The 27,530-nt window shown below is 38.6% G+C and overlaps 1 protein-coding gene across 1 annotated transcript in view; it reads left to right on the top strand.

Moving 5' to 3' along the window:
• Nucleotides 1-27,530, top strand: part of SPTLC1 (serine palmitoyltransferase long chain base subunit 1) — a 167,779-nt gene that overhangs the window by 2,611 nt on the left and 137,638 nt on the right. Inside the window, exons 2-5 of the mRNA XM_007955171.2 lie at nucleotides 791-898; nucleotides 5,513-5,607; nucleotides 20,263-20,356; nucleotides 20,923-20,995. Of these exons, the coding sequence (XP_007953362.1) occupies nucleotides 791-898; nucleotides 5,513-5,607; nucleotides 20,263-20,356; nucleotides 20,923-20,995 (370 nt within the window). The remainder of the gene's footprint in view (nucleotides 1-790; nucleotides 899-5,512; nucleotides 5,608-20,262; nucleotides 20,357-20,922; nucleotides 20,996-27,530) is intronic.

Below are 27,530 nucleotides of genomic sequence, written 5' to 3'. Positions count from 1 at the left end.
GGGAGCAAGAGGCAGAGCTGAAGCCCAAGGTTAAGGGGCTTTCACACAGCCCCAGAGCCTGCCACTTTGAACTCGGACTTCTAGCCTCCTGAACTGTAAGAGAATAAACTCCTGTTTGTTCAAGCCTCCCAATTTGTGGTATATTCTTGCCAGAGCGGGACTAGGTAACCAGAACAATGCCTGTTGACATGGAACACATTACATACCTTGGGGAACATGATGGAAAAGAGATCTGTTATTGCTTTAAGCATTTAGAAAGTCTTTTTTTCTTTGGCATGTTTCAGGAAGGACTTAACGAGGCTTGCTTGCCAAAGATACAGAATATATAGTAAGATGTGTAAAACTCTTTTAAGAATCGTGGAAACTGGTTCTCTTAACTTATCCAAGGGTTAAATCAGGGTGGCAGAAGGCTTATCAATCTGTGAAATGTTTTCTTACAGTCATTTCCCATCAGTAAAAATTTAAATCATTGGAAGGATCTGATAGTTAACTATTGTTTTACACGTTAGATATGTTGGTATTTGTGTCAGCTTTCATGGGAAATTTTTGTTTTACATTAATAGGTTTTAAAATTTCAATACGAGGGGCTTTTCTTAGATAGAAAATTCTATCTTAAGATTCTTACTACTAGAAATAGGAAAAGGAATGAGTAGAAATGGAAGAATCTTTTGAGACTAAATTGTAGGTAAGAATAGGTTGTGGTGGGAGTATATGCAGGTGCACTAAATTTTATGTGGAGATTTTGGAAATGTTGGTTTCATTTCTTTTATTGTTTTTTACTCACTCGTAGGCTCCTGCTTACCATCTTATTTTGGAAGGAATTCTAATACTCTGGATAATTAGACTTCTTTTCTCTAAAACTTACAAATTACAAGAACGATCAGATCTTACAGTCAAGGTAAGGAAATCAAATTTGTTTTATTTGATATATATGGTTGTTGTATCTTTCCTAAAATCACTTGTTATGGTCTCAACTACATACCTTAAAATGTCTTTTGTAACATGAAGAAATCAAGGGGAATGAAGTATGAGGGTAGACAAAATAAAGTAAAGCCAGGGATAAGGTATATACCCAAAATAGCATCAACAACTTTCGGATTTAGAATGCCAGTGTTTGAGATTATACGAGTTGCTCAAGAAAAACATGGCTATTTTTTATGCCTCAGGGAAAATTTTCCCCATTATATTCATAAAGGAGATCTGAGGTTCCAAGGAATCCTTACCCTACTTCTAAATTGAATTATTGGCATGACCTGTTAGGAAACAGAAGTGACTGGAGAATCTGTAGAAATGCCTGCTCCGAATCCTGTAGTATGAGGGACTTAGGAGGCTTCTGGAAAAGAAACTTACCTGGTTCACTCAAATTATCAATGCTTAGTCCTGTCCAGTAGCTACCCCAGGTACAGGAGGGGAGGAGCAATTGTGACTACAGTGTGGTGTCTGTGGCTTGGATTGTTTCCTTATCCAGCCCCCATAGCTTTGTGATAGAATCCTAAGGGATCCAGCCCCCATAGCTTTCTCCTAAGGAAGAAAGGGGCTGCAAGAGAAGTTTTCCCATAAAAATCTCTACAATTTTGGAACACAAGGTAGCATTCTCAAAAAAAAAAAAAAAAAACCAAACTCACTACTGTGAAGTCATTTCTGACTCATAGCAACCCCACCTTGGGTTTCCAAGGTGGTGTCTCTATGGAAGTAGATTGCCCAGTCTTCCTTCCAAGAAGTGGTTGCTGGGTTGAACCACCAGTCTTCTAGTTAGCATTAAGTGTGGCATAAAGATGGAGCACTGGTACTTTTCTTTACTTACTAGAATAGTGATAGGGGAAAGTAGAAATGGAACGAAATTACCACAGGTAGTTGTTTCCAAGGTTTATGTGATTATGACCACTGCTCTCCTGATCATTAATAGTAAAAATTAGACAGCTGAGTGATATCCCCCTTGGGCGGCAGTATTTATTAATAGTAATTATGCAGCGAAATGGTTCTTAGGGCAAATAAATTTTGGAAATTTGGTTAAAATAGAGTAAAACAGAGTTCTTACTGTATCATTTTCTTGCAATATCTAATACCCTATGGACATTTGAATCTCTGAAGGAATGTCCTGAACTTGTCCATAAATCCTTTTTTTTTCTAAATAATGATTAAGAATATTGGTGGGATTAACATGCCATGGAACACTCTTTTGATAGTATTGCAGTAGGATTGGGCTATTGAGGCCAGAAATCCTGTTCTTTCCTAGGCATTTAGGTACTTGAGAATGATCCTATGGTCATAAAATAGATTCCCAAGTCAACTTTTTAATTAAGGGATTGGTCATTCCTACTACTCTTTAGTTTGAGTTTGAACATAGCTGCAGTGTAGTAAATTACTTAGTGTGGCTTTTCTATCCATAGGTCTTCGTTAACTCCAAGGTGGAATTTGCCATGAGCAACTGATGGAGCTCCTGATTGCTAAAGTTGTCCACCTGGGGTATTTCTGTTGGTAATGGCACAAAACAATGTTCTGGGAGCTTCCCGCTCTCTCTCAGGTGCTTAGAGTTCTGATGCTATGATTGGCTAGTTTGGCCACTCTGCCAGGCTCAAAGGAGTCCTAGAGGCAGAAGTCTCTCTCTGACTGCTGGCTGAGGAAGTCGTGCTGCTGAAAGAGATGCATGCTGCTGGGAAAGAGATGCAAGAGACCCACATTGCTGAGTGAGTCACCGAGGGACACGCACTGCTGGGAGAGAGACTATGAGAGACTGTTGGCTGAGAGACAGCGGGCTGGGAGAGAGACTGGGCATTTTTCCCGAACTTGAATTGTAGCCTGGTGCTTCCCTAATAAACCACGTAATCTGTGAGTTCTGTGTGGCCACTACAGCGAATTATCGAACCTAGGAGAGAGGTGGTAGGTGTTTTGGGAGGAACAGTTGGTGAAAGGGCTGGAGGGAGGCAGCATGTCTGGCCTTGTAGGCATAGGCCTTGGGCTATTGAGGGTGACTTTGTCTTCCTCTTGTGGGGTTAGAAGAGGTCAGAAGATGTGGCCTCCTTGCCTTTTTAGCAATAGCATTCCTCTAGTGTGCATGTCTTAAAGGGAGGATACCAAAACAATTTTAGAATAATCTCTAAAAGCAAAACATTAAAAAAAAAAAAAAGGCAAAACATAAATAGAGCAAAATTCATTAATAACATCTTACTCTAAAAACTTTGGAAGGAAAAACAAACAAAAAACCTGTGTGTGAGCTTTTAAAGCTTAACTTTGTAACAGCATAGAAGAAGTGCTGTCAGTTTTATAGGTCTGCAGAATCCCTCGATTGTCAGAGGATCTTGAATTGATTTTAGTGTGTCTTCATTGTAACTAGTATACAGTGTGCATTTTTCCTTGTCTTCTGTGAGCTCCTGGTTTTCATCATAGAGTTAATAGACAGAAGCGGATGGGGAATTACTGGTTGATTTATTTAGCAAACGTTTTTAGAGTGCCCAAGTGGCAGGTATGGGAGCTCTGGTGGGGTATAGTGCCTAAGGCATTTGACTGCTAACCTGAGGCTGGCAGTTCAAACCCACCAGCCACTCCTCGGAAAGAAAGTTGGGCAATCTACTTCCATAGTAACACTGCCTTGGAAACCCTAGGAGGGGTCACTATGAGTGAATCTGCCTCAATGGCAGTGAGTTTGGTTTGTTTTTTTAAGTAGCAGGTGATTATGTTTTTGGCCACACCATAGAGAAACCTATTATGAGGAAGATGCACATAAGCTTTTAACAGAAGTATTGAGTTAGAATTCTAAGGAGCCATCAAATCTATAAGGTAAGAGTTGCTGTGACTGTCCCATAAACTCAGTTGTTTCATCTCACCCTACACATTTAAATGACATTTTCAAAAGTTTTTCTCCAAGCTTAAGAAAGGGTAAAAAATTCAAAATAGTCAAGATACTTGTAATTCATGAAGTAAAGGTAAAAGGAATAAAATACTGCATTTTTAATGAGAAATTTCAAAACAGTTAGGTTCCACTGCAATAAGTATTATAAAAGAGTCTTTTTCTGTATGTCAGGTACTTCTGAATCCATGCAGATAGCTTATAGAAACAGTTTTGTGATCTGGGTAGTCTTTTCATATAGTTGCTTCTGTAAGAACTTGAAAAAACCAAACCAAATTCACTGCCATCAGGTCGACTTCAGCTGATAGCAACCCCTCATTGGGTTTCCAAGGCTGCAATTGTGGCTGCAGCAGTGTGCTTGAGAACAGCAAGGATTGTGAGGATGGTGCATGACCAGGTAGTGTTTTGTTCTGTTGTGTGTAGTGTCCCTATGAGTCAGAACCAACTCGATGGTACCTAACAAAATCTTTACAGATGCAGACTTTTCATCTTTCTTCCATGGAGCATCTGGTTGAGTTTGAAACTGCAAAAAGGACAAGGAGGCCACATCTTCTGACCTCCTTTAACCCCACAAGAGGAAGACAGAATCACCATCAGTAACCCAAGGCCTATTCCTACAAGGCCAGACATGCTGCCTCCCTCCAGCCCTTTCACCAACCGTTCCTCCCAAAGCACCCACCACCTCTCTCCTGGGTTCAATAATTCACTGCAGTGGCCACACAGAACTCACAGATTATGGGGTTTATTAGGGAAGCACCAGGCTACAATTCAGGAAAAATGCTCAGTCTCTCTCCCCAGCTTGCCATCTCTCAACAGTCTCTCATAGTCTCTCTCCCAGCAGTGCGTGCCCCTCGGTGTCTCTCTCAGCAATGCGTGTCTCTTGCATCTCTTTCCCAGCAGTGCGTGTCTCACAGGAGTGCATCCTTCCTCAGCCAGCAGTCAGACAGAGACTACTTCTGCCTCTAGGAGGCCTCCTTTTGAGCCTGGCAGAGTGGCCAAACTAGCCAATCATAACATCAGAATTCTAAGCACCTGAGAGAGAGCAGGAACCTCCCAGAACATTGCTTTGTGTTGTGCCCAACAGAAATACCCCAGGTGGATAACTTTTACAATTAGGAGCTCCTCAGTTGCTCACAGCAAATTCCACCACAGAGTTTACAAAGACTTATGGCTAGAAAAGCCACACTAAGTAATTCACTACACCGCAGAACCACTGATCTTTTGGTTAGCAACCAAAGGCCTTAACCACTACACCAGCAGAGCTTCTCTGTAAAAACTTAGGTATGATATATCTAATAACTGGGATAGAGGCTGCGCTCACTGACCTAAAGCCATGCTTCTTACCTTCGTGTTTCAGACTTTCTTTTTTCTTACTATCAGTAGCAGTTATACATCCTGCTTCTCACACTGAAAAATCCTGAACATAGAAATAAAATTTTCTTCAACTTTCAAGTCACCTATAAAACTCTACATGGAAAAACACTTTTTAAACTTGTTATAGAGAAAGAGGTAAAGGTGTTCATTCACAAAACTAAATACTGATTCTCCTTCCTTTCTAGCCACAACAACTAGCAAAGTATTATTGTTCTGTTAAACAGTTTAGATATTTGCTGGAGTTGATGCAAAGTGACTAGCTCTGTGCCGCATTTTAACTTTCTTCTATAGGAAAAGGAAGAATTGATTGAGGAGTGGCAACCAGAACCTCTTGTGCCTCCTGTCTCCAAAGACCATCCTGCTCTGAACTACAACATTGTTTCAGGGTAAATCGATTTTGATGCTTAAAGGACTTATATTTGTATTTTGTGTGGATACATTTGCCAGAATATATAGTGGTTCATTCATTATTCATTTTTAATTGAAATAAAACATTTAAAAATTTCTGAAGATCTGAAACAAACTGCTTTAGTTCTCAATATGAAATTTTCTTTTAGGGATGGAATGGGCATAATTTGAATGGGCATAATGAGCTTTAAAAAGCTCATAATTTGAGAATTACAGTTTGTCTTTTCTTTAAAAACAATTTTTTTTTTTACTGAGTAATAAATGTACATAGTAGTATTTCAAATGGTCAGAAACACTTAAGATGAAAAAAGAAGAGCAACAACTTTTTTCCCCACCTTGTTTGTTCTTTATTTTAGGTCTGTCACAGGTTACCCTTTGTTTGGGTTGTCTAGTGTGGCTCTAACAGAAGATACCAGAAATAGGTGGCTTTATCAAACAGGGATTTATTCTCTTAAAGTTTAGGAGGCTAGAAGTCCGAGTTAAAAGTGCCAGCTCTAGGGACTGTGTGAAAGCCCCTTGAGCTTGGCTTCAGCTCTGTTTCTTGCTCCTAGCCCCCTGAAGCTGGAAGCATCTCTCACTTCAGGCAGCTGCTGGCTGCTGAGGCTGACAAACCCAGGGTCGACAAATAAAATGGCACAGTCCCCAAATTATCAAGCAACAAAGCAGGCCACTAATTCAAGTCTATTAACAGTCCCAAGATTGGCAGACAACATGGCAGGCTACTGAGATGAAGACTTGGCCAAATGTAGGGTCCAAGCATGCCAGAAGCTCCAGAGACCATTTTCAATGCCTTTTCTTATATACTGGAAGCAGAGCACATCTCTGAGGCAGCTACTCAGCTGCTCCAGTAATTCCACCATAACAACAACAAAAAAACTCACTGCCATTGAGTCGATCCTGACTCATAGTGACCCCTCCTTGGGTTTCTGAGATGATACCACTGCAGAAGTAGATTGCCCAACCTTCCTTCCAAGGAGTGGCTGGTGGGTTTGAACCGCCAACCTTCTGGTTAGCAGTCAAATGCCTTAGGCACTACACCACCAGAGCTCCTATATTCTACCATGGAGTTGATTAACAGTCTCATCATGGGGAGTAACTACGTCCACCTGGCTAGTGACGCAAACCAGGCCCAGCCAAATTGACACACAACTACCACACCCTCAAAATTCAAGATACTTATAGTATGTTTACACTTGTTTACACTCCTGTTTCTTGATTGATCTACTAAATATATCGTCTTTTGAGCCCTGTAGTGTGCATTATAGGAGCTCTGGTAGCATAGTGGCTAAGGCACTTGACTGCTAACTAGAAGGCTGGCAATTCAAACCCACCAACCACTCCTTGGAAGGAAGGTTGGGCAATCTACTTCCGTAGTGATACTGCTTCGGAAACCCAAGGAGGGGTCACTGTGAGTTGGGTACGACTCCACAGCACATAACAACAAACAACAAAGTATGCGTTATGAAACTTCAGCTCGCATTATTTTCTTTCTTGCTTCCCTGTCTTGCATACTTTTCATTTTTAGTTCTGTAAGTTTTACTCTGTCGTATGTGTAATTTTAAAAATTATTTTAAATATACAGATAATATCACTTACGTGCCTGCCATCCAGAATTATAGGCATGAACATTTTGCTGTATTAATGTCAAATCTAGTTTTAAAAGAAATACATTACAAATATAGCTGAAGAAACCCATTTCTCTTACGTCTCCGAAAAGTAACCACTGTTGTAAAGTTGGCAGATATTTTTCCTTTGCTTCTGTGTGGACTTTTAGCCACATTTACCTGTAGCCATGAAGATAATTAGTATTTTGTTGCAAATCTGATATAGGGTATTCTAAGTGTATCCTTCTGCTACTTCGAAGCCAATCTAAGAGAAGTTTTCACAGATATAGTTAGCCTCACTAAAGTTTTACATGTTATAGGAATCAAACTTAAACCATTCTTAAATCCTTCGTTGCAATGAAAGTATATTGTTACCTGTTTTCCCTATCATGATCAGTTGTGCTAACATTACTAGTTGAGCAATCCACTCTTTATCTTTGTTGTTAGGTGCCATTGAGTTGGTTCTAACTCATAGTGAAGCTGTGTACAACTGAACAAAGCACAGCCTAGTCCTGCATCATCCTCAGAATCATTGCTATGCTTGAGTCCATCCTCACAGCAACTGTGTTAGGACATTTCATTGAGGGTCTTCCCCTTTTAGCTAACTCTTTATTATAGCAAGTATGATACCCTTCTCCAGGTATTGGTCCTTTCTAACGTGACGAAAGTACGAGAAATGAAGTCTGGCTTTTAAAGAGTGTTCCATCTGTATTTCCTCCAAGGCAGATTTGTTCTTCCAGCAGTTCATGATACATTTGATACTCTTCACCAAAACTATAACTCAAATGCATCAGTTCTTCCTTGAACTTCCGTATTCATTGTCTAGCTCTTACATGCATTTGAGACTTCTGAAAATACCATGGCTTGGCTCAGGCACACCTGCATCTTCAAAGAGCCATCTCTGTTCTTTAACACTTTATAGATGTCTTTTGCAGCAGATTTTCCCAATAAAATATGACATTTGATTTCTTGACTGCTTATTCCATGGGCATTGATTGTGGATCTAAGTAAAATGAAATCTTTGATAACTTCATTACTTTTTTCATTTATCATGATGTTGCTTATTGGTACAGTTGTGGGGATTTTTGTTTTCTTTATGTTGCTGTAATTCATGCTACCATTTCCAAAGATATTCTCCCAGTCAGTAGCTTGTCTTTTCACTTTTTTGGCGAAGTCTTAAAATGAACAAAAGTTTTTAATTTTCATAAGGTCCCACTTAACTATTTATTTTGTCTTTTCCTACTTACACTTTGTTACTCTATTAGATACATGTTACTATATTAGATATGTTGTTGAAAACTAGACCTGACAGCATTGCCCCTGCTTTTTCTTCTAAGAATTTCATGGTTTTAGGTTGCAAATTTAGGTCCTTGATGCATCTTGAATTTGTTTTTGTGAATTTTGTTATTGTGAGGCATGGGTCCTATTTCATTTTTCTGAGTATGGAAAGCTAGTTTTCCTAGAATTGTTGCTGAAGAGACTCTTCATTCCCTATCAGATGGACTGAGCAGCCTTTTCAAAATTTACTTAACCATAGACTTGTGGGTTCATTTTTAGACTCTCAGTTCTATTCCATTGGTCTGTGTGTCTATTGTGGTACCAGAATCAGACTGTTTTAAATATTGTAACTGTATAGTATGTTTTAAAATCAAGACATGAGCCCTCCTACTTAGTTATTCTTTTTCAGTATTGCTTTTGTTATTCAGGGCCTCTTCCATCTCATATAAAGTTGAGTATTGTTTCTTCTATTTCTATAAAGAAGGCTGTTGGAATTATTTTCAGGATAGCATTGAGTCTATAGATCACTTTGGAAATTATTGCTATTTTAAAAATATTAACTCTTTCAATCCATGAATATGGAACATTTTTCCAGTTATTTAAATGCTTAATCTCTTTCAGCACTGTTTCATAGTTTTCATTTTGTAAGTTTTTCACATCCCTGGTTAGACTTATTCCTAGGTATTTCACTCTCTCGGATGTTATTATAAATAGAATTGTTTTCCTGATTTCCCTTTTAGATTTCTCATTGCCGTTGTATATTAACCCAACTGATTTTTATTTGTTGACCTTGGACCCTGCAACTTTGCTAAATTCCTCTATTTAGCTCTAGAAGTTTTCTTGTTGATTCTTTGGGATTTTCTATATATAGGATCATATAATCTGCAGAAAGAGGTATTACTACTTCTTCTCCAATCTGGATACCTTTTATTTCTTTTTCTTGTCTTATTCCTCTGACTGGAACTTCTAATACACTAATGAATTGTAATGTGAGAGTGGACATTCTTGTTCCTGATTTCAGAGGGAAAGTGCTTATTCTTTCTCCATTAAGTATAATAATTGGCTGTTGATTTTTACATATGCCCTGAATCATAGTGAGAAATTTCCCTTCTAGTCTAATCTTCTTAAGGGTTTTCATCAAGAAAGGGTATTGGTTTTCATCAGATGCTTTTTCTGAATCCATTGAGATGATCAGAGGTTTCTTTTCCTTTGTTCTATTTATGTGGTGATTTCATATTACTTGGTTCCATAGTCAATACCAATGGAAGCAGCAGTCAAGACATCAGACAACTAGTGCATCGGGTAAATCTCTGCAAAAGACTTTTTTAACGTGCTGAAAAGCATAGATGTTTCTTTGAAGACTTAAGTGCGCCTAACCCAAGCCATGGTATTTTCAGAGGCCTCATAGTGCCTAAGGCATTTGATGGCTAACCAGAAGGCTGGCCGTTCAAACCCACCTGCCACTCCTCGGAAGGAAGCCTGGGCATCTACTTCATAGAGATACCGCCTTAGAAACCCAGGGAGGGGTCACTGTGAGTTGGAATCAACTTAACTGCAGTGAATTTGGTTTTTTTTCTTTCTTCATATGCATGTGAGAGCTGGACAATGAATAAGGAAGACGGAAGAAGAGTTAATGCTTTTGAATTGTGGTGTTAGTGGAGAATACTGAAAGTACCATGGACTGCCGAAAGAACTAACAAATCTGTCCTGGAGGAAGTACAGCTGGAATGCTCCTTGGAAGCAAGAATGGCCAGACTTTGTCTCACCTGCTTTGGTCATTTTGTCAAAAAGTACCATTCCCTGGAGAAGGATGTCATGCTTCGTAAAGTGGAGGGTCAAGGAAAAACGGGAAGGCCTTCAGCGAGATGGATTGACACAATTGTTGCAAAGATGGGCTCAGATATAGCAGGGATTGTGAGGCTGGCACAGGACTGAGCAGTGTTTCATTCTGTTGTACATGAGGTCACTGAGTTGGAGCCAACTTGACAGCATCTAACAACAACAGCATTTATGTGGTATATTACATTGACTGATTTTCTAATGTTGAACCATCCTTGCATTCCTGGAATAAATCTCATTTGGTCATGATGTATGACTCTTTTAATGCTGTTGAATTCTGTTCATTATTTTGGTGAGGATTTTTGCATCTATTTATAAGAGATATTTGCCTGTAGTTTTCATTTCTTGTGTTATCTTTTTCTGGTTTGTCTTTTTCAGGGTTGTGTTTGCTTCATAGAATAAATTAGGGAGTATTCCTTCTCTATCTTTTAAAGGGTTTAAACAATATTGATATCAATTTAAACATTTGGTAGAATTTTCTAGTGAAGTCCAGTAGTTTTGTTGCTGTTGGGAGGTTTTTGATCACTGATTCAATCTCTTCACTTGTTGTAGGTCTATGACAACTTTCTATTTCATCTTAAGTCAGTTTGGATAGGCTATGTGCATCTAAGAATTTGCCCATTTCATCCTGATTTTCCAGTATGTTGCTGTACATTTGCTCATAATATTCTGTTATAACTCTCTTGATTTCTGTTGGGTCAGTTGTAACTTCCACTCTTCATTTCTTATTTTGGTTAGTTGCATCTTTTTTCTTTTTCTTTGTCTATTTAGAGATCTGTTAATTTTATTAATCTTTTCAGAGAACCAACTTTTGGTTTTATTGATTTTTTTTTTCCCATTGTTTTCTCTTCCTGATTTTATTTATTTCTATTCTGATCTTTGTTATTTTCTTTCTCCTGGTAGGTTTTAGGCTTGTTGCTGTTAGGTGCTATCGAGTTGCTGCCGACTCATAGCAACCCTATGTACAACGGAACAAAACACTGCCTGGTCATGCACCATCCTCACAATCCTTGCTATTCTTGAGCCTCTATGTGAAACCATCTTGTTGAAGGTCTTCCCTTTTTTCACTGACCTCTGCTTTACTAAGCGTGATATCCTTGTCCAGGGACTAATCCTTCTTGACAACATGAACAAAGTACATAAGATGAAGTCTGGCCATTCTTGCTTCCAAGGACCATTCCAGCTGCACATCTTCCAAGGCAGATTTGTTTATTCTTCTGGCAGCCCAAGGTATTTTCAGTATTCTTCACTAACACCACAATTCAAAAACGTCAGTACTTTAATCTTCCTTATTTATTGTATAGCTTTCACTTAAATATGAGATGATTGAAAATACCATGGTTTGGGTTAAGTGCACCTTAGTCTTCAAAGGTACATCTTTGTTCTTTAACACTTTAAAGAGATCTTTTGCAGCAGATTGCCCAGTACAGAATGATACCTGATTTCATGACTGTGGCTTCCATGGGTGTTGATTGTGGATCCAAGTAACATGGAATCTTTCACAACTTAAGTCTTTTGTCCGCTTATCATTATGCTGCGTATTGGTCCAGTTGTGAGGATTTTCACTTTCTTTATGTTGAGATATAATCCATACTGCAGACTATAGTCTTTAATCTTCATCAGTAAGTACTTGAAGTCATCGTTTTCAGCATGCAAGGTTGTGTCGTCTGTGTATTGCAGGTTGATGATGTGTCTTCCTCTAAATCTGATGCGATGTTCTTCTTTATGTAGTCCAGCTTCTTGGATTATTTGTTCAGCACACAGATTGAATAAGTATGATGAAAGGATACTACCCTCACCTACACCACCCTTCTTAATTGTAAACCATGCAGTATCCCCTTGTTCTGTCTAAACAACAGCCTCTTGTCTATATATAGGTTCTTCATGAGCACAATTAAGTGTTCTGGAATTCCCATTCTTCTCAGTGTCATCCATAACTTGTCATGATCCACACAGTCAAATGTTTTTGCCTAGTCAGTGAAACACAAGTAAACATCTTTAAACATCTTTCTGGTATTCTTTGCTTTCAGCCAAGATCCGTCTCATGTTAGCAATGATACCCCTTGTTCCACCTCCTCTTCTGAATCTAGCTTGCAATTCTGGAAGTTCCTTGTCAGTAAACTGCAATCATTTTTGAATTATATTAAGCAACTTTGCTTTTGTGTGATATTAATGGTATTGTTGGATAATTTCCACATTCTGTTGGATCATCTTTCTTTGAAATGGGCAGAAATGTGGATCTCTTCCAGTTAGTTAGGAGCTCTGGTGGCATAGTGCCTAAGGCATTTGACTACTAACCAGAAGGCTGGCGGTTCATACCCACTACCCACTCCTCAGAAGGAAGACTAGGCAATCTCCCTCTATAGAGATACTTCCTTGGAAACTGTAGGAGGGATCACTATGAGTTGGGACCAACTTAATGGCACTAAGTTAAGCATTTTTGATTTTCCAGTTAGTTGGCCAGGTAGCTGTCCTTCTGATTACTTGACAAATGCTGCCTTCTTTGCAGCATTTGTTTGTTGAGACATCTCAGTGGGTGTTCCATCAGTTCCTGGAGCTTTGTTTTTCACTAATTTTCCAGTATGTTGCTGGCACTTCTTCCTTCAATAACATTAGTTCTTATTCATAAGCCATCTCCTGAAATAGTTGGATATTGACCAATTATTTTTCAGATAGTGACTCTTTTGTATTCCTTTCATTTCCTTTTGATGCTTTCTGTATCATTCAATATTTTGCCTGTAGAATCTTTCAGTATTGCAATTGCAGTAAGTAAGGCTTAAATTTTTCTTCAGTTCTTTCAACTTGAGAAATGCTGAGCATGTTCTTCCCTTTTGGTTTTCTAGCACCAAGTCTTTGCATATTTCATTATAATAATTGACTTTGTTTTCTCAAGGTGCTCTTTGAAATCCTCTGTTCAGCTCTTTTATCTTGTCATTTTTTTCATTTGCTTTAGCTACTCTCCATTCAAGAGCAAGTTTCAGAGTCTCTTCTGACACATATTTTGATCTTTTCTTCCTTTCCTGTCTTTTTTAAGTACCTTTTGCTTTCTTCATGTATGATGTTCTTAGTGTCATCCCACAACTCATCTGGTGTTTGGTTATTGGTTTACAGTGCATCAAATCTGTTCTTCAAGTGGTCTCTAGTTTCTGGTGGGATATAATCAGTGTCATATTTTGGCTCTTGTGGACTTTTTTTAATTGTCTTCAGCTTCAACTTGAACTTGCCCATGAACAGTTGATGATCCGTTCTACAGTTGGCTCCTGGCTTTGTTTTGACTGAAGATACAGAGCTTCTCCATTGCGTCTTACCACAGATGTAGTTGATCTGATTCCATGTATTTCTTCTGGCAAGGCCCATGTGTATAGCTGTTATTTATGTTGTTGAAAAAACATATTTGCAATGAAAAAGTCATTGGTCTTGCAAAATTCTGTCATGAGATCTCCACTGTCATTTCTATCACCAGGGCCGTATTTTCCAATTACCGGTGATTCTTCTTTTTTCCCAATTTTTGCATTCCAGTTCCAATAATCTTCAATAAATCTTGATTGCATATTTGGTCAGGTTTTAAGCTTAGTTTATTCTTCCCTTTCTGTTTTCTGTATTTGTCAAGTTAGGCTGAAAGATTTGAAATCTTTCTTTTTTCATGAAGGCATTTATTTCTATAAATTTCTCTCTGAAGGAATTCACTGCAATTCCCTTCACTGCATCCCATAACTTTTGGTAAGTTGTACTTTCATTTTCATTTGACTATAAGAAATTTGACCCATTGGTAGTTTAATAAGGTATTATTTCATTTCCCTATATTTTCCAAGTTGTTTTTCCATTATTAATGTCTACCTTTACTCTCTTGTAGTCAGAGAAAGTACTTTGTATGAGTTCTGTCTTTTTAAATTTATCAAGACTTGGTTTGTGATCTTACATGTGGTCTGTCCTGGAGAATGACCCAAGTACACTGGAGTGCCAGTTATATTCCATTGTTTTTGGGTAGAGTGTTCTATATATTTCTGCTAAGTTTTTTTATTGTTATTCAGGTCTATATTTCCTTCTTTCTAGATGTGCTGTCCAACATTAAGAGTGGTGTATTAAAGTCTCCAGCTATTCTCGTAGCACTATATTCCCCTCCAATTCTATCAGTGTTGGCTTTATCTATTTAGATGCCCCAATGTTGGGTGTGTATATATTTTTAATAATTAAATCTCTTTGAAGAGTTTGCCCTTTTATCACTATATAATGTTCATTTATATCTCTTTTAACAGATTTTGTCTTGAAGTCTACTTTGTCTAAAAGTAAGATTGTCACCTCAACTCTCTTTTGGTTATTATTTGCATGGAATATTTTTTCTATCCTTTTGTTTTTAACCTGTTTGTGTCTTTGGGTTTAAGATGTGTGTTTCATAAATACCATAGAGTTGGATCATTTTTTTTTAATCCATTCTGCCACTCTCTGTGATGATGGTGAAGAATACTAAATATACCATGGACTGGCAAGAACAAACAAATCTATCTTGAAGGAAGTACAGCCAAAATATTCCTTAGAAGAAAGGATGGTGAGACTTGGTTACTTCGTACAAGTCATCAGAAGGGACAGATTGCTGGAGAAAGACACTGTACGTGGTAGAGTGTCAGGGAAAAACGGGTATGACATGGATGGACACAAGAGCTGCAAACATAGCAAGCGTTAAGAGGATGGTGAACGATCAGGCAACATTATGTTTTCTTTATATATAAAGTCACAATGACTTGGAGTCAACTCAGTGGCATCCAACAACAACAGAGAATAGCCATATAGCTGAGTTCTTAGTGTCTCTTATTACTAGGCACTCAACTGCCATCAAATTGAAAATATTTACAAAGGTGAACTCCAGATATTAAAAACCTAAAAGATATTTTGGAGAAGATAACAAATATAGAAGACTGTCATTGTGGAGTGGGAAATAATTTTTTACACAAGTCTCCAAATTATACATCAAGAGGGCAGAAGTGATTCTTTTGACCAAGTCAGAATTCAGTGAAAGTACCAAAGATAAGGTTAATAGATATGTGATGGAGAAACAGATTTATTTTATTTCCTATAATGTATGATATCATTAATTGTATTTTATCTACCACTAGGGAAGAAAAACACTGCCAGTTAAAATGTGATGATATTTTATTGTTACCTATAATTTTTTAGTTTATACTTAATAAAAAGGTCTATTAGACATTCTAAGGCGCTCTGGTGGTGTAGTGCCCAAGGCATTTGACTGCTAACCAGAAGGCTGGCTAGTTCAAACCCACCAGCCACTCCTCAGAAGGAAGATTGGGCAATCTACTTCTATAGTGATACTGCCTCGGAAACCCAAGAGGGGTCACTATGAGTTGGATGTGACTCAACGGTAGTAAGTGAGATTAGAATTCTTAGAGCTAGATTTTTATCACATTACTTTGTATCTATAAAAAGGGAAATATAAACAAAGCAATTAAGACATTTTCAATACCTTTTCACATAAGTTCTGAATCTCTATTTTTTTCTTTCTTTCTTTGTTGTTGTTGTTATCTTCTTTTAACTTTCTAGTATGATTTGGGTGAAAGTTCACAGAGCAAATCAGTTTTCCATTCATCAAATTATACACATTTTGTTTCATGTGAATCTCTATTTTTCTAAGTCATTGATAACCATTTGAAAAGCTCAGAAGTTCTACTCTGTAATTTGAGATCACTAGAATTGAAAATCAACTTGACAGCATCTAACAGCACCTAACAAGGTTTCAAAACATCAACTTTCCAAAGACCTTTCTTTGGGATCTGCCAAACCCAAACCCAGTGTCACTGAGTTGATTCTGATGCATAATGACCATATAAGACAGACTAGAACTGCCCCATAAGGTTTCCAAGGCTGTCATCTTTACAGAACCAAACTGCCACATCCTTCTCCCACAGAGCAGTTGATAGATTTGAAACACTATAACCTTTCATTTGGCAGCCAAGCACTTAACTACTGTGCCACTAGGGATCTTTAGAAGTCTGTCTACACTCTATTAATATAAAAGAGTAAAGGAAGAAAGAGGGATGAATCAATGTAGGAGAAAGACAAGGTGATAGGACAGTCCAAGGCAGCTCTGGGCAGTAGGTCTGTACAGCAGCCATTCAGGACTTGAGTAGGAATGACAAAAGGTTCTGGGAAGGATCACTCTAAGAAGAAAAGAAAAAGCAAGCCTAGTAGCTAATTAATAAGTTTGAACATTCTGAGTGAAGATTTACACTCCTAGAGGAGGGGAACAAAATTAACTCCAGACAAAACAAAAGTATACAAGAAAGATAATAAATGAAAAACGTAATAGAAGGACTTACCTAGAGATTTAATCAGGCAGAAGGAAAAATAAAAAATTACAGATGTTGAAGAGCAGTAAGAGCCAAGGCTTAAAAAAGTTAAGCACAGTTTAATGGAATTAAGGGACAATAACAAGAGACCCAATGTATACATCATGGGAATTACAGAAAAAGAAAGAAAGAAAACATTTAAAGAAGTAATGACAAAGGACATGAAGCTACAAATCCAAAAACGATCAAAGAACCCCAAGTAGAATAAATCCAGACCCAAAGAGATCAACACCAAGACACATAATAGTTAGGCTCTCAAAGAGTAAAGTTAAAGAGAGAATTGTGAAAAGCAGTGAGAAAGCAGCAAACAGTCACAAAGGATCCACAATAATATTGTTAATTTGCCATTGAATTGACACCCGACTAAGACACCCGAGTCTTAGTGACCCCTTCTTGGGTTTCCAAGACAGTGTCACTGTGGAAGTAGATTGCCCAACCTTCCTTCTGAGGAGTGGCTGGTGGGTTTGAACCACCAGCCTTCTGGTTAGCAGTCAAGTGCCTTAGGGACTATGCTGTTTCTCCTCAGAAATATTGGAAGCCAGAAGGCAATGCAAAGTTACATTTTAACTCCTGAAAGAAAAAACTATCAACCAAGAATACACCCAGTGAAAACTATTCATGAAGAAGAAGGGTGAAAGTAAAACATTCCCAGAAAAACAGAAGACAAACACAAGAGTTCTTATCCACCAGACCAGCCCTATTAAAAAAAAAAAAAAAAAAAAAAAATTCTTATCAGAGTTCTGTAAATGGCAGAGAGAAAACACTAGAAATTCAAACCTGTAAATAAAAAGAAAGATCCCTATGTTGGTTCTCTAGTGCTGCTATAACAGATATACCACAAATATATGGCTTTAATAAGCAGAGAGTTATTCTCTTACAGCTTAGGAGGCTAGAAGTCTGAGTTCAAAGTGCCAGCTTGAGGAGCTGGGTGAAGGCTCCTTACCTGGGGCTTCTGCTCTGCCTCTTACTCCTGGCCCACTGGAACTGGAGGTGTCTCTTACCTCAGGCAGCTGCTGGCTGCTGAGGCCAACAAACACAAGGTTGATGAGTAAAATGGAACAGTCCTAAGTATATCAAGAAACATGGGAGGCCACTAGTTCAAGTGCAGAAACAGATCCACAGATGTAGTCAGTCTGATTCCTCTGTACTCCATGTGGTGAAATCCACATGTATAGGCACTGTTGGTGTCGTTTGAGAAAACGTATTTGCAATGAGTAAGTCATTGGTGTTGCAAAATTCTATCATGCGATCTCCAGCATCATTTCTATCACTAAGGCCAAATTTTCCAACTATCAGTGATTCTTCTTTGTTTCCAACTTTTGTATTCCAGTCACCAGTGATAATCAGCACATCTTGATTGCATGTTTGGTCAATTTCAGACTGCAGAAGTTGATAAAAATCTTCAAGTTCCTCATCTTTGGCTTTTGGTGGTTCGTGCATAAATTTGTAGTATTAACTGGCCTTCCTTGTTAAGTGTATGGATATTATCCTGTCACTAACAGCATTGTACTTCAGAATAGATCTTGAAACATTCTTTGTGATGATGAATGCCACTCCATTCCTCTTCAATTTGTCATTCCTGGTATAGTTAGATCATGTGGTTATCTGATTCAAAATGGCCAAAACTGGTCTGTTTCATCTCACTAATGCCCAGGATATCAATCTTTATGCGTTCCATTTTATTTTTGTCAACTTCCAATGTTCCTAAATTTGTACTTTGTTCGTTTCATGTTGTGATTAATGGATGTTTACAGCTGTTTCTTCTCATTTTGAGTTATGCCACATCAGGAAATGGAGGTCCCAAAAGCTCTACTTGACCCATATCATTAAGGTCAGCTCTACTCTGATGAGGCAGCTCTTTCCCGTTATATCTTGAGTGCCTTCCCACCTAAGCAGCTCACCTTCTGGCACTGTATCGGACAATGTTTAAGAGCTTTTCATAAAATTGTCCAGTTATATGTCAGACAGTGTTTTACTGCTATTCATAAGGTTTTCCCTGGCCAGTTCTTTGAGCAGTGGATGGCTTCTTCCTTCTTCCAAGTCTGTCTCAGTCTGGAACTTCCACTGAAACCTGTCCACCGTGGGCAACCCTGCTGGAGTTTGAAACACCAGCGGCACAGCCTCTAGCCTCACAGCAACACACAAGCACCACAGTATAACAAAGTGACAGACAAGTTCATCTCTCTTAGCTTCATGCTTGAAGGCTCTCCCTCCTACCTGTTCTGGCTGTCAGCCCTGGCTGCTGCTTCCTGCTTGGGGGCTCTCCCTCTTACCTGTTCCGGCCATTGGCCCTGGCTCTATTTTTATAATCTTCTTTATCCTTTTTCTGTCTGCTTGACTTTTTTATTATTATTATTAAGTTCACTTCATTTCTCCTTTCCCATTATGTTTAACATGAGTATTTTCAATCTAAATTTAATTAATATTTCTCTTCCTTATTGAACAATACAGGGGCTTACTAGACGACTGCTACTTCAGTCTTTTCCCACCCTCACACCCCTGCCATCTTTTATGATATTATTATGTGATGTTTTAGTTCCCCCTTAGTTACATCTCCCAGGATTATCATTTTTGAGAATCACCACTTCCTTACTTTTACTGTTTACTAGTTTCTTTGCTGATTTTGGGGTATTTATTATTTTGGGATATTTAAAGAACTGTATTTTACCTATATAACAACTTTGGAGTTAAAATTCCTTTTTTCTAAACTGTATTCTCTATTACATCCTTCAGTAAGTATTTGTTAAGAATAAGCTATCTCTTATTTTTTCCCTTGAGTGACAATTAGTGGATAATGGGTTCTGGGTGGAGGGTCACTCTGAAAAAGCTTTCCTATGTTCACTTTAGAAATTGGGAACATATTCCATTTATTCTTTTAGTGGTTTCCTATACATAACATTTATCCTAAAAACCATTTAACTATGTAAGATCTTAATTCTCACTGCCTATTTTTGCCTTGGATCTCAATCTTTCTATCTTTACTTCCTGTTTGTCTTATTCCAGATTTTTTCTGAGGTACTTTATTTAGTTGGCTACTTTTCTTTCCAAGCAAATTTTAAAACCAAAGCAAAGATTTGCTATTCATCTATTGAAATTCTAGCTTATTTTTCTTTTTTTATTTAAATTGTATGCTGTTGTTGTGTTGTTATGTGCCGTCGAGTTGGACCCAACTCATAGCGTCCCCTCCTTGGGTTGCCGAGGCAGTATCACTACAGACGTAGATTGCCCCACCTTCCTTCCAAGGAGTGGCTGGTGGGTTTTTTACCGCCAGCCTTCTGTTTAGCAGTCTAGTGCCTTAGGCACTGTGCTGCCAGAACTCCTTTAAATAGTATAAGTTTGCTTATTAAGAATAGAATTAATGAGTAACTGATTTTTAATATACTCTTTTCTAATTTTACTTTTTAACAATATGAGATAGAAGTTTAATACACAAACACGGTAGAATGACAAGACTTCTAGATCATGTCTAAAACCAGGGTAATGTGATATATAGTATGTATGTTTTCTGTAATGTGGATGTGTGTTGAATTATGCCACTGTCTTTTTTCTCTAGCCCTCCAAGCCACAACATTGTGGTGAATGGAAAAGAATGTATAAACTTTGCTTCATTTAATTTTCTTGGATTGTTGGATAACCCGAGAGTAAAGGTGAGTAGCATGTAATGCTGAAGTAGATAGGTAACATTACTAACTTAAGAAACTGAGGATAAAGTAAGAGAAAAATGTAGAATGTAGAATATCAGAAAGAACTGTGTAAGTATTTTCTTATACTCTTGGTCTGATGGAGTTGTAATCTGTGTTTCGGCAGAAAGAGGCAAGAGAATCTAGAGAGTGGCTTAGTGTTTGGTGAGAGCCAGGGAACCTAGTTAACCTGGTTAATAATCTGAGAAGTGTCTATAATTGCTCCACTTCCTGTTGGGGTTGTGAGCTAGTAAACATTTTTTGAGGAAAGACTTCTTTATAAAGTCTATAATGCAAAAAAGTGTAAAGTCATTCATTGAGTTAACCAGGTTTTGAGACTCAAGCTAATATAACTTTCCCATGTTTTAAGTTATATATCTAAATCATTTGCAGTTGTTTTACTTTAATTCCTATTGTTAGAATTGTCCTGTTTCTAAGAAAGGAAGAGCTATGTGAGTTAAAGAATAGAAAATGTTAGTTTTACACTCTGAAAGATAAATGATTAAAATACATATATTTTTAATTGAATAAAGGCAGCAGCTTTAGCATCTCTAAAAAAGTATGGCGTGGGGACTTGTGGACCTAGAGGATTTTATGGCACATTTGGTAAGTTTTTCTCATTTGGTACTGTTTCATAGTATTTTCGAGAGTCAAGATTCAATTTTATTTATAAACACCTTGGAAAAGATATCTTTAATTGGTTATGCTATTAAGCTAGTTTTTAGTTTAATTTGTGGTTTGAAACCATTGGTGGAAATGTGTTGGTCTGAGATTGAATGTAACTTGGGGAGAGCAGAGCTGTAGACATCCTCAGGTTGTGCTGTATCAGTGGGGCAAAAGCTATGCTGTTGCAGATGCCAAGAGACAGTGGAGCAAGATTATACAGTCTGTTCCTGTGACACATGACGGTTCTCAGGGCAAGAGTGCAGTTATAGAGTGCTTCTCCTTTTCATAATCTTACAAGGACCCAGTCCTTCCCATCTTATTATTCTAGTATCCCAGGACATCACATCACCCTTGCCTACATAGCCTGAGCCAGATGAGTGGGAAGTATGGGGGAGCAAAAGTACAGGACAGCAGTATCATTTTGTCAGGTGAGGTGGCATGCATTTCTTCTGCTTCCACTCTGCTGGTAAAAACATATTCCCAACCATGCCAAGCCACAGAAGAGAGCAGGAAATATCTGAGTAGTCATGCATTAGGAAGAAGAGCAAAGATAGATTTTGGGAATGGGGAGGAAGTAAAGTATATAGCTTTTTCTTTTTAAAAGTGAAGATGACAGATCATTGATTTCCTTGTGTATGGATGACCGAGGGACAGATTAATTATTTTGATGAGTGTATGATATCTAATGATGTGTACTCTGTAACTCAGAGTATCAGAGAAGACTTTGGCATTTTATGGTTGTATTTTATTGCTTCTGAAAATGTCATCAAATAACTATTTAAGTGAATATTACTGGAAATAACATTCTAGCTTTTAAAATATAGTGATGTAGAGAATGTGTCATCTATTTTTATTTTTGAGTATTTTTATTAAACAGTTAAGATGTTTTTATGTAAGGGAATGCCTTTCCTTATTTTTTAACTAGTTTAGTGATGAAATAATTTATAGTAAAAAGAAGATGAGAATTAATGTCCAAGACTCCTACAACTGGAAACAATGTTAAGAATTTTGTATTTCAACATTCCAACTATTCAGGAAGCCCAGAGAGACTAAGTGACTTGTAGTTACACAGCTCATTAATTTTAGCAATGAAGCTAGAAATCAGGCAGCCTTACATATTTCTAATCTTGGTGTCAATATCAAAGACTTAACAGTGCTAGATTAGATTCTATTCTTTTAGTCTAGCACAGAAATTGCTCTGGTGGTATAGTGCCCAAGGCATTGGCTGCTAACCAAAAGGTTAGTGGTTCAAATTCACCAGCTGCTCCGTGGAAGGAAGATGGGGCAGTCTCCTTCTGCCTCGGAAACCCAATGGGGGGCCACTGGGACTCAGAATCAGCTTGGTGGCCATGAGTTTTTTTGGTGAATCTAGTGGAAACAGGTTTTTTGCTTGGCTCTTATTGGTGAGGAAATATTTCCTTAACAAGTACTAGAAAACTAGAGAAGGCATCTTTTAAATAGAGTTGTTTCTAGTAATCTGTTCAACAAGGCTATCTTTCTTTGACGTACTTTCCCAGTAAAGAAAGTGCTTTCTGAAAAGCCTCTGTAAAAAAAAAAAAAAAAAAAACCCTCTGCCATCGAGTCTATTCCTACTCATAGCTACCCCCATTCTGTTTCCGAGGCAGTAAATCTTTATGGTAGTAGATTGCCCAGTCTTGCTTCCCTGGAATGCTGTTGGTTAGCAGTTGGATGGCTTAGTCACTGTGCTACCAGAGCTCCTTGAAAAGCCTCTAGAGAATTTTATTTGTATCTGTGACTTGTCCCCAGTTTATGAGTTAATCTGGGAAGACAAGGAAGAGATTTATTGCTAAATCAAGTTATGGGGGAAAAAAGTTTCAAATCTTTAAAACAGTTTACCCAAGGTTATGGAAGTATATTGTTGAAACACCTGAAATTGAATATGCATAATAGTATGCTAGTTGCTTTCAAACGTGGAGTCTTCAAGTTAATGTTTTTATTTTTCTTAATTAACATTTTTAAATGGGTGATTCAGTTAATGATACAAACTTCAGAATGTATATATATATGTAAATATATAAAGATCTTCTAACTTCTGGTCCGATCCCCAACACTTTTGTGATATATGTGATATCACTTCCCAAAAAAGCCAACTGCTTTAGTTAGTTTCTTGTTAAGTCTGCCAGAGACTTTGATTTCAGCCTGTGCAAGCACTTCCCTGTATATATTTTCCTGCTATTTTTACAGAATGGTAGCATATCATACACATTATTCTGTTCCTCACTGTTGAAGTAAATGTGTTTTAAATTTAAATTGGGTTTGATATTTTAGCTATCTAAATGGGCTACCAGAAGCCATGTGATGAACACACAGCTGTGTAGCAAATCCTCTGTAAACCACTTACTGGTTGCTGAATCATCCTTATCCTAAAATTGTAGTTGAAGGAGGCAAGATGGCAGCATAGCTGGTCACACAATTGCATCACCATGCAGCATATCAGAATTAGACAACTAAGAAGTAATGTAACCAAAGATCTCAGAATCTCAACTAAGGTGTTGGAGAACCAAAAGGAAAGCAGAATCAAGAGGAAGATAGAATACACACAGTGGGAAAGCAGAATTTGACAGATTGTACACACCCAGTTCAGCAATACAGCTCAACACTGCCATCTCGGGATGCAGACAAGAGGCACCTCTGAGCAGAGCACAAGGAGGGAGCAATGCAGGAAAAAAAACAGATCAAGATGAGGAAATAAAGAAACTGGCCCCAGAACAGAGTAACAGTGAAAGTGCACATCAAGACTGGGCTGACTTGAGAGAGAGCGGGGCTCAGGTGAAATCTTGAGAAACCCAGGGAAGTGTGCTATCTGAGGAGAATGGTGTAGACTGAGCTATAAGAAATCCCAATCAAGGAGCAGGAAGGTTGGTATGCATACTACCAGGGATGGGAATAGAGAAAGTGCAGTAGCATGGTATGAGTTTGTGCTTCTCAGACCCAGGGGAGTTCAACTGTGTAATCACTGGGAATTGGTCCCATGGACATATATCACCTGGGAAGTTTGTCTGCTGGAGATGGCAAGGGGCACATTATCCCTCCGTAGGTTGAGCTCCCAACCAGGAACTGACTAGCCTGAAGTAAGAATTGTACCTGGACACCTGTGGTAGGAACACTGCCCAGGTGACTTATGCCCTTGAAGCACGCCCCAACATCTTGATGTTATACATGTGCCCATCCCAGCCCTATGCACCCAAAGCAACTGCCTGGATGCTCTGGACATACTTACCCAAACCTGACACAACAGGAGTACATACCCTACCCAGAAACTTGAAGCACCCATTCAGAACCAGCATAACACTCATGGCACTGCCCCTAGACCAGACCACAGCCACAGGCACACCTTTGGGCTGGCACAGAGTCTACGTCACCTTCCCAGGTACTACAGGGAACCCCTGCACTGCTTTCAGACTAGCACCATGATCAGTGTCTCATACAGATGTGGTGCTGAAGCGCCACCTGAAACCTGAGCAAAGCCAGCAGCTATGTCCTCGGTCCTGTGCATCATCTATATGACCCGGCCCTGGTCTAGTGCAGTATCTACCTGCATCCCTCACCAGTGCCAGCTTACCCTAGACTAGTGCAGCAGCTGTACCTCAGTCCAGCTGACGTCCCACACAAACCCAGTGCCACATTCACACACACCACCCTGATTCTAGAAACGTTCAGTCACAGAGAAGTGAGCTTGAAGTGTAACATGGGCCAGAGTGCTTGAGCAAGCTCTCCTGGGACAGGTTCAGCAAGAATGGAAGATACTGTGAACCAAGGGAAATAGTAACAAGCAAGAAGAACAAGCATTCTAAAGATACAGGAAAGAAGCTATAAACACCTGAACTTCTAAAGTGAAAACAAACAAATCTTAATGTTCTGTAAACAGCCAACAATTGTAAAACATGCAAAGAGACAGGAAAGGATGGCACACACAAAAGCAAAGGGTCAAAAATAATCCTGGAGAAACAACAAGTAATGGAATTGCCCAAAAAAGATTTCAGAGTGTTACTAACTGAAAATGCTTAAAGATATAAAGACATGGTTAAAAAGTAAAGGAAAACAAGAATAAAACAAAAATTTTAATGAAGAGATAGAAGTCTTAAAAGAAAAAAAAAACCACCAATTAAAAGTATTGGAACTTAAAATAAAGTAACATAAATGAAGAACAATATGGAGAAAAGCTCAGTAAATCTTAACTGTTGGAAAGTATAAAAGGGATCTTTTCTCATCATAAAGGAAAGAAACTAGAAATCAATAGCAGGAAGAATAAGGAAAAAAATAAATAAGTAGAAATTAACACTACTGAAAAACTAGTGAATCACAGAAAAAGTCAAAATTGAAAGTAAAATTACTTAGCTTCAATGAAAATGGAAAGACCATATACCAAAACCTTTGGGATGCAGTGAAAGCATTATTTAGAAGAAAACTCATAGCAATAAATGCCTACATTGAAAATGGAGAAAAATCTTAAATAAATAAATAAAATTCTACAACTTGAGGAAATGGAAAAGGAAGAGCAAATAAAACAGAGGTATCAGAAGAAACACATAATGAAGATCAGAGCAAAAATAAATTAAAAGAGTACAGAAAAATAGTAGAATTAACAAGACTGGAATTTGGTTCTTTGAAATAATAAAACAGACGAATCACAGAATATATTTGACAAAGGAGAAAATGGAAAAGATGCAGATAATCAAAATAAGAAATGAAATGGGAGATATTACAACAGATTCAGATGACATAAAGAGGGTTTTAAGAGAATACTATGAAAAACTCACCTGTCAGTTTGTTGTACTGTGACGGCTTGCATGTTTCTGTGAGGCTGGAGGCTATGCCACGGGTATTTCAAATACTAGCAGGGTCACCCATGGTTGACAAGTTTTAGCACAGCTTCCAGATGAAGACAGAAGGGGAAGAAGGACAGGGCCATCCACTTGTGAAAAAAACTGGACAGTGAAAACCTTATGAATAGCAGTGAAACACTGTGTAATATGTTACTGGAAAATTTTATGAATAGCCATGTAACATTGTCTGATACAGTGCCAGAAGATGAGCCCCTCAGATTAGAAGGTACTCAGTACTACTGGGGAAGAGCTGCCTTCCCAAAATAAAGTCAACCTTAATGACGGGGGTAGATTGAAGCTTTTGGAACCTTCATTTGCTGATGGGGCACAACTCAAAATGGGATGAAACAACTGCAAACATTCATTAATAATTAGAACATGCAATATACAAATTATGAATCTAGGAAAATTGGAAGTTGTCAGAAATGAAAAGGACACGTTAGTGAGCTGAAATGGACTAGTATTGGCTATTTTGAATCAGGCAATCATATGATCTCCTATGCCAGGAATGACCAATTGAAGAGGAATGGCATTGCATTCATCATCAAAAAGAACATCTCAATATCTATCCTGAAGTACAATGCTGTTAGTGCAAAAAGGGCATGGAGGTGGCATCTTCGGACTTCCTCTAACCTTTCAAGGGGGAGACAGAATCACCATCAACAGCCCAAGGCTTATTCCTATGAGACCAGACATGGTGCCATCCTATAGCCATTTTGCCAATTCTGACACCAGCTATCCCTCCCATGGCACTCACTACTCTGCTGGGTTCGATAATTTGTTGCAGTGGTCCAGTCACAACTCACAGACAGTACTCATAATTATGGAGTTTATTAGGGAAGTAACAGGCTACGATTCAGGTTCAGGAACGCACTCAAGATACAATTCTTCAGTCTCCCCTCTGTCATGCATTTCTGGCTCTTGGCCTGGCTTCTGCCCTGCTCAGGCAAGTGTTACAGAGTTCTTTTAGTACTGCTGATAGGTACATCTAGGTACACCCCACTCCACCAGCAAGCCACCTGCCCAAGGATACTCAGCTTTCTTACTCCATGGGCCTAAAAACCCACCACTTTGTCCTGTGCCTCTTAGTTCCACTGCCACCATCTCAATTAGGCCTTTCAACCAAGGAGGTCAAGTGCAGGAATCTTAGGTCCAAGAATGAGCTCCAACTCCAACTCTTCTCTGTGGCAGTGAGATCCCCCTTTTTGTCTCTGTTGTTGTTACTTGTCCATATCCGGTTCATAGTGGTGACCCCTCAGGTTTCCGAGGTGGTATCTTTATAGAAGTAGATTGCCCAGCCTTCCTTCCGAGGAGTGGCTGGTGGGTTTGAACCGCAACCTTCTGGTTAACAGTCAAGTGCCTGCCATCAGAGCTCCCTTTTTGTCTCTGTTGTTGCTGTTATATGCTATCAAGTTGGACCCGACTCAGCGACCCCTTCTTGGATTTCTGAGGGAGTATCACTACAGAAGTAGATTGCCTCATTTTCCTTCCCAGGAGTGGCTGGTGGGTTTGAACCGCCAGCCTTCTGGTTAGCAGTCAAGTGCCTTAGGCACTATGTTACCAGAGCTCCTTTTGCCTCTAGGAGGGCTCATTTTAAGCCTGACAGACTGACAAAATGAACCAATCCC

Source organism: Orycteropus afer, unplaced genomic scaffold (assembly GCF_000298275.1).
Source record: "Orycteropus afer afer isolate SDZICR_OR568_19922 unplaced genomic scaffold, OryAfe1.0 scaffold00492, whole genome shotgun sequence".
In the NCBI taxonomy this organism is placed as follows: Eukaryota; Metazoa; Chordata; class Mammalia; order Tubulidentata; family Orycteropodidae; genus Orycteropus; species Orycteropus afer.
The sequence above is the reverse complement of the archived record's forward strand: the minus strand, read 5'-3'. Positions and strand labels throughout refer to the sequence as shown.